Genomic DNA, 13,968 nt, shown 5'->3' with positions numbered 1-13,968 from the left:
GATAGATCGATAGATCGATAGATCGATAGATCGATAGATCGATAGATCGATAGATCGATAGATAGATAGATAGATAGATAGATAGATAGATAGATAGATAGATAGATTGATAGATTGATAGATTGATAGATAGATAGATAGATAGATAGATAGATAGATTGATAGATAGATAGATAGATAGATAGATGATAGATAGATAGATGATAGATAGATAGATAGATAGATTGATAGATAGATAGATAGATAGATAGATAGATAGATGATACATCTATATAATATAATAATAGGCTATGCATACTTTAAGTTACTGTAGCTTACAATTAAATGCGTTATTTATGAAAGATTAGATGCTTTGTGGAGTGAAATAACAGGAATTTCTGGGCCAAGCCCATCCTATTTCATGGACACATCTTTGGCATTTATAACAAATCAAACCTTTTGAAAATTGTTTGAAAATTGAGCAAGTTAGAGTTGCTTAAATAGTACATGCACCATACACCCCAATGTCAAGAAAGGGGGCAGCTGTCTGAGGTAAGATGGCCGCCACATTCCTACGTCGCATCCCATTGGTGAACAGCGGAGACGAGGCATTTAGTGTTTATGATACATGCATATCTATGCTTCTAACCCCCACCTTGGTAGTTGAAACCTCCACCTCGCGTTGCCTCGGTCCAAACCCAACTAATTTTATGTGGGAAACAACCACTAATGGTCACTGCAAGGGTAACTTGTTAGGTTAGGATAGGGATGAGGGGAAGGTTAAATAACAAGAGGATAAGGTTCGGGTGAGGTACAATGAGCTCGTTTGGTGCCCCGGCTGCGGACATCCCATCGCGTCAGTTTTGCATTGGGATGTAATGGTAGCGGAAATCCCAACGAGACAGTTTTATGCTGCATTGGGATCTGCAGTCAGAACTCAGAAAGAATATGTTGGGTAAATACATTATTAGATGCATGGAAAATGATTTTGTCTGGGTACCATCTGGTGTTTTTAAATTCAAACGAAGGTTCAGTCCTTGTCAGGGGCGGCGTTAGGCCCGGCTACTTGGGCTGAAGCCCCGAATCTTTAATGAAAAGCCCCGGATCTAAATCGCGGAAGTAACATGCAGTACCAAAGTCCAACAGAGAGGGAGCAGCTGGCAGTAGTTTGTATACAGCCTGCCTGAGCCTCCACCACTGAAGAAGAAGCCCTTCAGCAGCCGGCTTCTTCTGCAGTCTCTGCCTGAAACGCATGAGTGAAGATGGACATAAGGACGTTTTTTAGACCAAAAGTACAACGACAGAACCCCAGCTTTGATGAGACTGGTGTTGACTCAGGTTTGTGAGTCTTAATTGAAAATATTTGTTGTGCTGCTGGTTTGCCTAAAGTTAGCTTATCAGGTAAAGTTGATGGAGAAAGAAAGGGAATATTTACTATCATCTCACACTAAACACTAACAGGAACATTACTCTGCCCTGAATATGCTTAATATGTAGCTTTAGATTAAAAATTATGTGGTACAAGACAAATATATATGATGTTGTCTAGTGCGTGTCACGTGTGTGTGCGTGCGCGCGCACGTGTGTGTTAAGCCCCGGATCTTCTTCAGTCCTTAATCCGCCCTGGTCCTTGTTCATATTTTGTTATTTTTCTTTGGCTCCGGCAGGGAAGTTCAACCTTGTAAGTCTGAAGTTCTGTTATGACAATAACCTCCCTAGTTACGTCCAGACGGAGCGTTTCTCTGTTATGCCAAGAACCTGGGAAAGTTTGTTTTCTGTGAAGGGAGTGGGTGTTTACCTTTTATGTGCGTGTGCTATGTTACTTATGAATAAAACCTTTTTGAGAGCTTCTGCTCGATGAGAGACCAAACAGATATCCCATTGGTGTGTATCTTCATTTCTCTCCGATTTTGCAAAATCCGATTGTTGATTATTGGTGTTTATTGGTAAATGGTATTGATAACCTAATATCTCTAACCCCTCTGTGTGTGTTGGACTTTCTTTGAGGTATGCCTGGATTGATTAAATAAAAATACCCAACAGAATAAAAACTCACTTTCTCCACGGATCAGCTCCATGCTCTCGTTCATGTCACTGCAGACAGAGATGGAAAAATATTTTAAAGATTTTTCTGAGTTTTAACTGTGGAATTACTATTAAACTGCCTAAATGAAGACAACGTTTAAATGCAACGTCTGCATGTGAAACAGGAAAATGCATCTGTTAAAATAAGAGTCCCAGCTGAACGAAGACCAGAACCAGTTGAACTTACTGGGACTTTCTGCGTTTCAGTATGTAGATCTTATAGAGGACCAAAAGAAGAGCCACAGTGGTGAGGATGATGAGGAAGACCAGAAACCCAATCAGAGCGTTGGCATCATCTAAAACATCAGAAATGTTTATGTCAGACTGTCTGGAAACGTTTCTGGAGAAGGTGTGGGATTGGGATGTTTGTTTTAAATTGTGCCATGAAATAAAACAGCACATACAGGAAGTTTTGATGGAATCCGTTGACGATCGGCCCGCAAATTTTCCATTGTGTGCAAACACCTATGAAGACAGGAAGTCTCCCAATCAGAAATGAAACCACGAAAACGGTAAATAATCACATTTATTAGATATTGGTGAATCTAAAAAGTAGGATCATACAAACCTCCACTTTGTAGGTTGTTAAGAAGCTTAGCTCTTTAAATTCAAAATCACATTGCGTTTTCTCCTTTTCTTGGATTTTGGGACCTCCGTGAAGACGGGCTTTGTAGTTCTTCTCAGGACCTTTGAACTTTACATTGTTCTTGCAGGACACTTTTATCTTGTTGTTCTCTGGGAGTGTCAAATGTAATCCTGAAATGCTATCTGGTACTGTAAGAGAAAGAAAACTAGTCACCAATCACAGACATAATAATTAGACAAAAATCTGATTCAATAATTCTAGATTTTATAAAAACAAGATCTTTTATTGCATTCACAATCGAAGGATTCTCAGAAAAATTATCCTAAACAATTTTCTAAATTCAGACTCAGAAAAAAAAGAATTGAATGATTAATAGAAATAATGTATTTCATGCAGAGGAGATTTGCCACCAGCTTTGCTTTCAAATATATCTGCTGGTTACTTACTTCCTTCCTTTGTTTTCTTTTTCGTTTTCTCTCCATGAACGTGGTGATTTTTGTATTCAGGGTGAACCGTACAGGTATAATCAGTGTACGCTTCCAGATTAGAAATGACACACGATCCTCCATCAGGTCGTTTATTTGTGCGTCCCTCCTCTGTAACACATTATTAGTTGGTTTGAATCAGCAGATCAATATGAAGATGAATACAATTCCAGTTTAAGACACACATCTTCATTTAGAATATTGTTAGGGGACATTTGAATCAAAATCGTTTTAGTGCAGTTGCCGCTGAACAAAAGAATCCTTCTTCTGGCTTTTTCCTCACTATTTAAATCAAAAACCGATCAAATCACCTGTTTTTATTACATAAAGAAAAACACGTTTAATAGAATTCCCTTTCTTAATTATTGAGGATTGTCAATGAAAACGCTCACTCACCTCCCTCGCATCTGCAGTCATAAGAAAGCTCCTTCAGGTCTGAGAGAACTTTTTGACAATTTTTACTGGTCGTATCCCAATTCAGTGTAATAGATTTATTCGTGATTTCACCATCATCCTCGTAGTTTATTTTTAAATCTGTAAAAACAGAAAACAGGAAGAATAAATCAAGGTTTGAATCAATTCTGTTGGAATAAAATCTCCTTTCTTTGCGGAGACGGAGTAAAAACCAACAAACCGCAGTCAATCCTGATCCGAACAGGTGGAAGTGTTTTATTTATAGGGACGCCAGAGTTTTTGATCCAACCAGTACAGCTGTAGTCTGTGAACGGCTCCAGGCTAGACAAGTTCCTGGTGACATTATCAGCATCTGGAGAGACACAAAAACAAAATCAGCCTCAGTAATCTGATTTACTTTAGAGAACAAAAATATGTCAGGTATTAACCCACTCGTCCTTTTTCTGCTCACCTGAACAGATGTACTCTGCAGTGATGAGACCTTTACAGTTTCTAGGAAACTGTGGATCTATGTATGCAGGAAGTCCAGTGGGTTCAGTCTGATTAATGTCCCTTAGATTCAAATAATCTGGAAAAATAAAATAAAACAACAACGAAAGGAACTTTAAACAAGATAAAAACTGAGAAAAAGTCATGTTTAGTTTTAGTACATACCATCAGTGATGTTCCAGGTGTCGGTGAAGAAGAAGTTCTGGCATGTTTCATGAGTTACATTGACATTAAAATCTGAGCAAAAGTCTTCTTCAGCCAGCTTGAAACAAACTTTTGTCCCATTTTCTAAAAGCTTAGTTCTGTGTTTTGTTGGAGTGATACCTAAAGAGCTGAGGTTCCATTCACTTTCATAGCACACCGATCCAGGTTCAGGGGGGCTGATTTTAATGTCAGCCTCATCTGAAATTCACAAGGATTTTTATGATTAATGTATTATTATTATTAACATCATTAATGTTGTCTGATTTAATTTCACCATTTAAGATACAGAAAATAATCTGAATTGTCAGTACTCACCTAAGACTTTGGTTTTGGCCTGTGTTGTAGAGCGGGAGCAGGTTGTGATGGTTGCTTCAGCATCACTCTTAAGTGTGACTTCATACTGGTATTCAGTGCATGGTTTCAGATGTTTGATGTGTGTTAGGGTCCCATTAGTGGATGAAATGATGAATTTCTTTATGAAAACTTGTTCTCCATTCTCTGTGATATTTATGGTGTAGGTTCCAGGAGGAGACGTTACCATGCCAACCCAGGCACCAAATTTAACCATTGTGACATTGTAGGAACCTTCATAATAAACCAACACAATTCATCCATTTTAATTCAAACAAACCACCTTGCATGGATTCAATCTCAGAAAGTAGAAATGAAAGCGCACAACTGTTCTGTGAACGAATACTCACACGGGGGAGGTTTCGTTTGAGCTGTTGGGGATCAGAGTAAAATATTAAAATACTTCAATGCAACTTGAAAGCAAAAAATACTTTTCTAAATCACCTGTACCTTATATCTGTTTGCAGATTTTAAAACACAATCGTATCAGAGTTCCATAAAAGAAAAGGGTGAAGCTCCAACCTGTGGTGAGGGGGCTCTCTGTGGTGATGGTCTGCTGGCCTGGAGGTGCAGCCTGAGTGTTTGTCTGATTAGTTGAGTGGCTGCTGGGTTCAGAAGACTCGTTTGAGGTGTGTGCAGGAGAGGAAGTGACTGCAGGTTAGAGAGCACGATGAAGGTCACCTTCAGGCTGAAACACTCCTCCATCAGGTGTTTTACCTGATACAAGTCTGAACATTTTAGGGTTTTATCGGGCTAAATCGAGCACCTTGTTAAGCTGGAAACCAAAGCGGAATACATTACCAGTGTCTGAGCTGACTGAAGATGTTAGATCGGATACGTTTGAAGTGGTGTTTGGAGGAGTGCATGGAGGAGTGCAGTTGGCTTCAGTGTTTGGGGTTGTGGCAGCAGAGGTTGCTGAGGGGGGTGCAGGTAAGGTGGTGTTGACAACAAGTGAGTCAGTGAGTGGAGGTGAGGAGGCAAAAAAATACAGTCAACAGAGTCACAAAGCTGGTTTCTGTTGTAGTGAAAATAATAAACATGTCTGTCCTTTTTATCTTCCGTTTTGGTCAAAAAGCAGAAAAGTTACCAAACCTATCAGTTGCTTATGTGTAAATACAGTAAAATAGCAGAAAATTCAAACATTACTCACAATAAGAGACAGCTAAATGAACCAGAACACTACATTTAAACCACAAACAGAGCTTTCTTCTGCTCCTCTCAAAAAAGAGAAAATGTCATCGCTGCTTTCTACAGAAAACAGATAAAACTAAATGACTGCTTCTGATCAGAAACTTCAATACAAGAATAATCATTTTGTGACAAAAACATCAGTGACATACCTGATCCTGTAAAGTATAAGCTTAGCTAAAATATTCTAATTATTATTAACAACTAACAACAGAACTGAGCCCTATCAGCCACTAGAAATCTGGCTTTATTAACGTTTCTACAGCTTTAGGTTCTCGGCTCTTGCAGCTAAAGAAGATTAACACAGAAAATGAGTTTCAGAGCAAATTATAAACACTCAGATTAGAAAGATGAGCAGAAATCATTCAGCAGCGAAGCTAAAACCAAATGAAAAACAAAATTTCTTCCACAAAGTTTTTATAATCCCTGAATTAAGCTTAAATTGAAACAAACAAACAAACAAACAAATATGTAACTGAGCTGCAAATTCTGTCATTGAAGTTTTTTCATACATTTTAGGAAATGGGAACAAGTAAAATTTCTGTTATTTATTTTATGTGAAGTCAAATGTTTTATATTATATTATTAAGTGTTTACAGTGACTCATATGTGTTTAATCATTTCACCTAAAACTAAAGTTCAAGAAACAACAGAAAAGTTTTACCAGCGATGCTGTCGGGTTAAAACCTCGTATCTCCACTTTTCATCATTCTCATGTTTTTATATAAATCTGCTCCATTCGTCATTTTTGAGTAAGTATTTTGATTCTTTTATTTTTAGTGTAAAGTCCAAATTTGGTAAAAAAAAACGAGGTTTTTACCTAACAGTAAAGCACGGTCCCTGACATGTGATGCAGTAGAAAGAAGATAAGGAGAGCGAGAGAGAGAGAGAGAGAGAGAGAGAGAGAGAGAGAGAGCAAGAGAGAGAGAGAGAGAGAGAGAACAAAGCTGTTTTTTATTAAGTTGATTATAAATAATCTCTCACCTGTTGTTTTGTTTTCACCTGGAATAGAAAATCAAAAGCAAATCAAACTCTAATGAAAATCAAAATGACATCAAAACACAGAAAAGGGTCAGTGGTTTAATGGATGTTTATAATGAAAGTGTCAAAATAAGTTTGTGACCCAAGTTTATTTAAACATTTTCTGAAAAATTCCAATGTTTAAATACAAAGGGTTTCCTGAGAGTGATTCACACGTCCTGAGTGTGTGTGTGTGTGTGTGTGTGAGTGAGAGAGAGATAGACAGAGAGAGAGAGAGAGAGAGAGAGAGAGAGAGAGAGAGAGAGAGAGAGAGAGAACAAAGCAGTTTTTTATTAAGTTGATTATAAATAATCTCTCACCTGTTGTTTTGCTTTGACCTGGAATAGAAAATGTAAGGAAATTAGCTTTTTATACCAAAGCATCAGGCTACATATCATCAGGAGGGAAATCAAAATGACATCAAAACACAGAAAAGAGTCAGTGTGTGTGTGTGTGTGTGTGTGTGTGTGTGTGTGTGTGTGTGTGTGTGTGAGAGAGAGAGAGAGAGAGAGAGAGAGAGAGAGAGAGAGAGAGAGAGAGAGAGAGAGAGAGAGAGAGAGAGACCTTAATACTCAAACACTCATCTGTAACGTATCTTACCTGATGTGAGTCTGGACCTTTTAGGGTTTTGTTGATCTAAATAAAGTTGTTAAGGTGGAAGTATAAACTGAATAAATTACACTGTGAGTTGGCTAAAGATTGAGTTTAAGGTGGTATTTGGAGGCTTGGGTATCAGGGGTGACAGCTGCCTGGAAGAGAGGAGGTGGAGGGTCTAAAAAGTATAATCAACATGTCACCATGCTGGTTTCTGTTGTAGTGAAATTAATAAACATGTTTGTCCCTTTTTTATCCCCTCATGTCATGATAGAAAACAGACTTTTGTTTAAAAAGCTGAAAAGTGACTAAAATCAGCAGAAAATCCAGTCAGTGCTAGATTCTATCAACAACAAACTCTAGAAATCTAAAAATAAACCAGAATAATACATTTATACCAAAAACAAGTTTCTTCTGTTTTTTCCTAGAGAAGAAAACGTTTTTAAACCTTCATCGTTGGGCTTCAATGCTATCCACTTTCAGCATCAACAGATGAGACCTGAATCACTGCTTCTGATAGGAAACTTAAATACAAGAATAAACATTTAGTGACAAGAACATCAGCAACACCTGCTCCTGTGTAGGATAAGTGGGAAAATCTCACTAAATATAACTGAAAGATTATAACTATTATTAACATTACCACCACAGAGCTGAACTCTAATTCACCCAAATGAAATCATAACACCAAAAACTTGGTTTAATTATTGTTTTTGTTGTTTGTGTCAACATAGTATTTTTTTTTTTACTTTTGCTGCTTATAAGTTTTTATACAGAAAATGGGTTTCGGAGCAATTTAAAACCAGTCACGTTAGAAAGATGAGCAGAAATTATTCAGCAGTGAAACTCAAACTGGTAAAAAAAAAAAGTTCTCTTCCTCAAAACTTGTAACCACTTCCTAAAATAAGCTAAAATAAAAGAAACATGTAAATGAGCTGCAAATTCTGGTTTCACTTACTTATCGTTAGAAAATGAAAATCAAATGAAATATTTTATAATAGAAGATTTTTATGAGTGCTGTGTCATTTACATTGACTCTTGTGCGATAAAACCAAAACCAAAACAAAGTTAAATGAAACAAACTTAAAAGTTTCTGTTAAACATCGATGCATTTCTCCACTTTCCATCACTCCCATGTTTTTACACAAATGATAAATGACCCGCACTTGTATAGCGCCTCTCAGAGTCAGGACTCCAAAGCGCTTTACACTACAGTGCATCATTCATCCATTCACACACACACATTCACACACTGGTGGTGATGAGCTACGATGTAGCCACAGCTGCCCTGGGGTGCACTGACAGAGGCGAGGCTGGCGAGCACAGGCGCCACCGGTCCCTCCGACCACCACCAGCAGGCAAGGTGGGTTAATTGTCTTGCCCAAGGACACAACAGCAGAATTCTCTGTCTGGAGCCGGGATCGAACCTGCAACCTTCCGATTACTGGACAACCCGCTCAACCTCCTGAGCTACTGCTGCACTTAAATCTGCTCCTTTGGTCGTTTTTCAGGTTTTCTTGATACGTTTAGTAATGAAAAAATAAGCTTGTGACTCAAGTTTTTTATTATTATAAACTTCGTGCAAAGTTGAGATTTGGAGATACGAGACTTTTACCCAACAGCGGTGATGCGTGCTTCCTGACACACACACACACACACACACACACACACACACACACACACACACACACACACACACACACACACACACACACACACACACACACACACACACACACACACACACACACACACACACGTGGAGAAAGAGAGAGCGAGTTGCACAGGTAAATCAGGTACAGGTCACATGAGGCAAAGATTTTAATGCACAGTTGATTGTAAATCTCTCTCCAGTTTGCCTCGACGTCTCATAAGAAAAATAAAAACGACCTCAAGCTGCACAAAAGTTCAGTGTTTTTAAAACATGTTTCTTCACACATCGTATTTAACCTCCCATTAAAGTAAATCAGCATCAGGTTGAAGGGCTGCACTTCCCGGATGAGGCAGCGCTCTTAAACCTGGTTGCCATGACAACAGGACAGAGCTACTCCTGCCATTTCAGTAAGTGAACCACCACTTCCTGCCTTGCACTAAAACCCAGAGCCGCCTTAAACTCACGCAGAGCTTCTGGCTGCAACTGCGGCTTAAGTTTAATAAAACTAAAGCGAAACAAATATTTTTCTTTCAAATCGTTACATAAATATTACTTAAACTTTGTTTAAGGAGAATTTATTTTAGTTTGACTAACGTTTTATATTTCTTTGGCTTTTTTACTGTATTATCACAATAAAACACTATAATCGGAGGAGTTTAATTTGCAGATCCACACAGTAAAAACGTAGGATGGTGGCTTTCAGGGCCTCCAACCAGAAGAGAAGTGAACAAAAGGGTTGATCAGGGACAGTCAGACTAAAAGTGAGGCAGGATGTGGTTTGGTGCGAGCAGAGATGCACGCTCCGTGCACTGACATTTCACCAAACAGTTCACACTCACCGTGTCTGTTAATAGAAGCCACGATGTGAACTAGCTCGGGCCCAACTCATTAATGAGGAAAGTATTGGTCACACATGACAATGGAGGATGAAACAGTTACCAGAAAGCAAACGCAGAATGAACTGATATTAACCAGATGTTTATGGGTTAGGGTTAATCAAAGCCAGAGAGACGTAAATCAGAAAAGGCCTAAAAACGGCCGAAGTGATGATAAATACCCCACTCTAGTTCTTATTGGACGTTTACATCATGAATATTAATGAGCTGTTAGAGGTATTATGAAATATCAACAGGTAATAGCTGATAACTGTTTTTAATGGTAAATGACTTATATAGCACCTTTTAGAGTCAGAGGACTCCAAAGTGCTTTACACTACATTCATCCATTCACACACACTCATTCACACACTGGTGATGATGAGCTACGGTGTAGCCACAGCTGCCCTGGGGCACACTGACAGAGGTGAAGCTCCTAAGCGCTGGTGCCACCGGTCCCCCCGACCACCACCAGAAGGCAGGGCGGGTAAAGTGTCTTGCCCAAGGACACAACGGCAGAATTCCAGGATCGAACCCACAACCCTGCGATTGCTGGACAACCCGCTCTACCTCAAGCTGCCTTTCTTACTTGCTGCAAACCAGCTGGTAAACACATAAATGATAACTGCATGTCTGTTTTTGTGTTTGTGTTGTCATAGAAACACAGATTATGGGTTTAATATTTAATCATCTTTATTATTATAAAAGTAGTCGGCTCTACTTACTGAATTTTAGTGGAATATAAAAATACACAAATTGATCTGAAATTCATCAAATGCAAATATTTTTCATAATAAACCAGAAAACCGTTTAAACACCGACAGTCACACTCTGTGTGTGAAACCTTTTCCTGTGTTTAGCATGAATAATCAAAATACATAAATGTTTATGAACATGAATTACTGATGCAGCGCTACGCCTAAATACACCCAATAAAGATAAATAATCAGAGAATTAATAGTTTATTTTTCATAATTTAAACAAACTACAAAAAAATTTATCGGACTGAACAAGCTAAGAAATTGCTCATGTTTGTAGTTTTATCTTTACTTGAGAGAAAAGCCTCTAATCTGTATTTTTGATGATCAACATTAAATTCACCAATTTCTAATTATTCATGTAGATTATAGGTTTAACCCTCCCACTGTCCTAATGGGTGTGACCCCGCGAGGAAAGTTGTCCATTGAGCAGGATTGATGGTTTATCCCTTGAGGTCCACGTGGCAGGGGTGAGGTGGTGTTCACTCCTCACCCCGCCACGTGGACCCAAGGGATGAACCATCAACCCTGCTCAATGGACAACTTTCCTCGCGGGGTCACACCCATTAGGACAGTGGGAGGGTTAAATGGAGCTGTAGAAAAAGGCACCAGCAATTAAAGTAATTGAAGAATATTTATCCTTCTTTAAATGAGCTAATTAAGCACTAATAGGTAAAGTTATTAAATGTTTAACTTGCTGCAGGTGTTCGCTGAACATGTTTGCTCCTTTACTCTTATTGATTTATAGAAACAGCTTCATCACTGATGCACCACGATGTAAAACACTGTAAAGGTGACAGAATCTGGTCTCTCTTCTTTTTAGACTTTTTGTTGAATTTCTTATATATTTAATTAGCAAAAAGCCAAACCAGTTAGAAGTGTTTTTAGGGAGGTAGTTTGATGTTTTTTTTGTCATCTTTCAGGTACTTCTGTCTTCACCGTCATCGGGGCAAAGTGTGAAATGAAGGTGTGATGTTCACACGTTTAGGCGGGCTTGTTAAGGCGGAGGCAGAAGCAGGAAGATGAAGAACAAAACAAAAACTGAGCCTTGGATTAAAACTCCACCACTACACTCCTGACTACTTGTCTTTTTTTAACCTGACATTTTGCTAAAATCTCTGAGTAACACATGTTTGAGCCTCTCAGCATCAGGATGGAGTTGGCATGCCGCCTTATTTCATCCTCATTCATTATCGTCGCCCCCACTCCTGCTTTAATCACACTGACCTCAGTTCTTCATTTTAAGCAGTTCCTAATTTTTGTCATGAAATCTCGAGTCATTTGTGGCGTTTGTTGCGAGCTGCTCGACTCAGCTCTCGACAGGAAATGAAGGCGGCTCAGAATGGAACACGGAAGTGGTCACGACTCTGTCCTGCAGCAGCAAGATGCAGAGGAATGGCGCACTTTTGCTGGGGGCATTGAAACACAGGAGGCCTCAAACCGCTGTAAAAGCATGAAAGGATGAGATGAAAGAAAAGAAAGCAGAGCAAAAACTATTTTTATTAACTCAGTTCATTAGGCCAATTTAGCTCCAGCTAAGGCAGAGAAAGCACAAACAAAAACTGAAGTGTGTGTATCCTTTAGAAATGGTGCCCGATATGTTAGTATTTATAATAAAATGTATGCAAACGACAAAAGGAGTCACCTGACAAATAAAACCTGTACAGGTCGTTAGAAATACAAGAGTAACATGGACCCGGAGTCGAGATAAAGACAGGAAGATTAACGTGCTTATAGCAGAACACCGAGTGATGCTAGAAGCAACACACACACACACACACACACACACACACACACACACACACACACACACACACACACACACACACACACACACACACACAGAGAGAGATGCTTATCTTGATTCAACACCCACAATGACTAGGGGTTGCAGGGACACACCCCATAAAATCCTCTCATCTTAGATAGACATGCCTCTTCATCCTACACACACACACACACACACACACACACACACACACACACACACACACACACACACACACACACACACACACACACACACACACACACACACACACACACACACACACACACACACACACACACACACGTCAAAGCAGAACAGAAACATGATTGCAAAAGCTCCCTTCTCTTTGTAGCGAATGAAAGGTGTTTTAGGAGCGTCGTCTTATTAACGGCGTTCTTTGATTGAACACAAGAGTTGATTCTTTTGCCAAAGGGTCTCATAAAACCTGTCACTTCTCAGATTCTCACATCAGAGACGCGCCGGCGTGCCGTCTGCCGTGTCTTTGGTTTGGAAAGTTTAAGAAACGTGAAGCAGCACAAAAGCAGCAGCAAGTCAAAGGCTTGATATACTGTAGCTTGTCATTTCTGCCCTCAGTTTAAATGATTACATTTGTGAGCGGTGATGTTTTCCACTTAAAAAAAATTAAAAAAAAGATATTGTCAAGCTTGTTTGCTGACAGATTCATGTCTCCATCTCACATAAAAAAATCACCTTTTCTGACAAATCCCACACTCAAACAAAAACATCAGATGCACGAGCTAGGAGGTTAGGCGTCAGCACCTTAATGCGTTGCATGAAATAAAGTTTTTAAAAACTTTTTTGTTTTTTACATTAGAACAAAACACTGAACAATCCTTCCATAAAGAAACATTTTACTTACAGCTGGCCAAACCGATGACCATGACCCAGAGCAGCACAGTCTGGGGACCACGGAGACCCGCCATATCTGGGAGATGTGTGCGGACACACACTTGATGGTAAAGTCCTCGAGATGACCACCTCACAGATACTGGAGCAAAACTCCTGTTTCCAACTCTAATCCTAACGCCTAAACGTGGACCTTATTTAAAACTACATGCGTTTTTCTGTCTTATCTGCCAGAGCAGCTTCCTGAACTTGTTCCCTAAACCCTCGCTTCTGGTTCTGAGTCCAGTCAGAAACAGTGATGTCACCCCCCCCCAGAAGCCTGCCTTCACCTTGAGTCTCAGTGACAGGAAGCTTCATTTCAGCTACGCCACCAAGAACAGGAAGCCATCTCTTGTCTGATCTTCACTCAAGTGTGAAAAACCTTCAGACTTATGAAAAGGGAGGCAAACTTCTGCAGTGTCTTATTTAATTAGCATCTTTAAACCAAAGCGATGAATCAAGGATGTAAAGATGTGAGATCTAGAGTAAAATCAGCTTTTCTTTACATCAAACTCTTGTGAAACCTGAAGTGGTGCACCTTGCGTTGAAGCATTTCAACCACGTTCGTAAGGCGCTGACCACTCTAGCCACGGCCTCTCTGCTCCGACG

At 39.4% G+C, this 13,968-nt stretch overlaps 1 protein-coding gene across 4 annotated transcripts in view; it reads right to left on the bottom strand.

The window, feature by feature from the left end:
- Positions 1–13,652, bottom strand: part of ptprc (protein tyrosine phosphatase receptor type C) — a 27,589-nt gene extending 13,937 nt beyond the window's left edge. The window contains exons 1-16 of one of the 4 annotated variants that reach the window (XM_070554234.1): positions 13,334–13,573; positions 7,122–7,139; positions 6,766–6,783; positions 5,395–5,508; positions 5,116–5,244; positions 4,944–4,964; positions 4,558–4,827; positions 4,204–4,440; positions 4,001–4,117; positions 3,770–3,901; positions 3,532–3,669; positions 3,097–3,246; positions 2,633–2,838; positions 2,469–2,529; positions 2,252–2,360; positions 2,036–2,073 (exon numbers count right to left, since the gene is read on the bottom strand). In XM_070554234.1, the coding sequence (XP_070410335.1) occupies positions 2,036–2,073; positions 2,252–2,360; positions 2,469–2,529; positions 2,633–2,838; positions 3,097–3,246; positions 3,532–3,669; positions 3,770–3,901; positions 4,001–4,117; positions 4,204–4,440; positions 4,558–4,827; positions 4,944–4,964; positions 5,116–5,244; positions 5,395–5,508; positions 6,766–6,783; positions 7,122–7,139; positions 13,334–13,397 (1,822 nt within the window). In that variant the 5' untranslated portion in view covers positions 13,398–13,573. Of the gene's footprint in view, positions 1–2,035; positions 2,074–2,251; positions 2,361–2,468; positions 2,530–2,632; positions 2,839–3,096; positions 3,247–3,531; positions 3,670–3,769; positions 3,902–4,000; positions 4,118–4,203; positions 4,441–4,557; positions 4,828–4,943; positions 4,965–5,115; positions 5,245–5,394; positions 5,509–6,765; positions 6,784–7,121; positions 7,140–7,401; positions 9,081–13,333 lie in introns of those variants that run through there. The other 3 variants (XM_070554235.1, XM_070554237.1, XM_070554236.1) reach the window with 3 other exon arrangements.
- Between the last annotated feature and the right edge of the window lie 316 nt (positions 13,653–13,968).

Source organism: Nothobranchius furzeri, chromosome 8 (genome assembly GCF_043380555.1).
Source record: "Nothobranchius furzeri strain GRZ-AD chromosome 8, NfurGRZ-RIMD1, whole genome shotgun sequence".
Classification (NCBI taxonomy): Eukaryota; Metazoa; Chordata; class Actinopteri; order Cyprinodontiformes; family Nothobranchiidae; genus Nothobranchius; species Nothobranchius furzeri.
The sequence above is the reverse complement of the archived record's forward strand: the minus strand, read 5'-3'. Positions and strand labels throughout refer to the sequence as shown.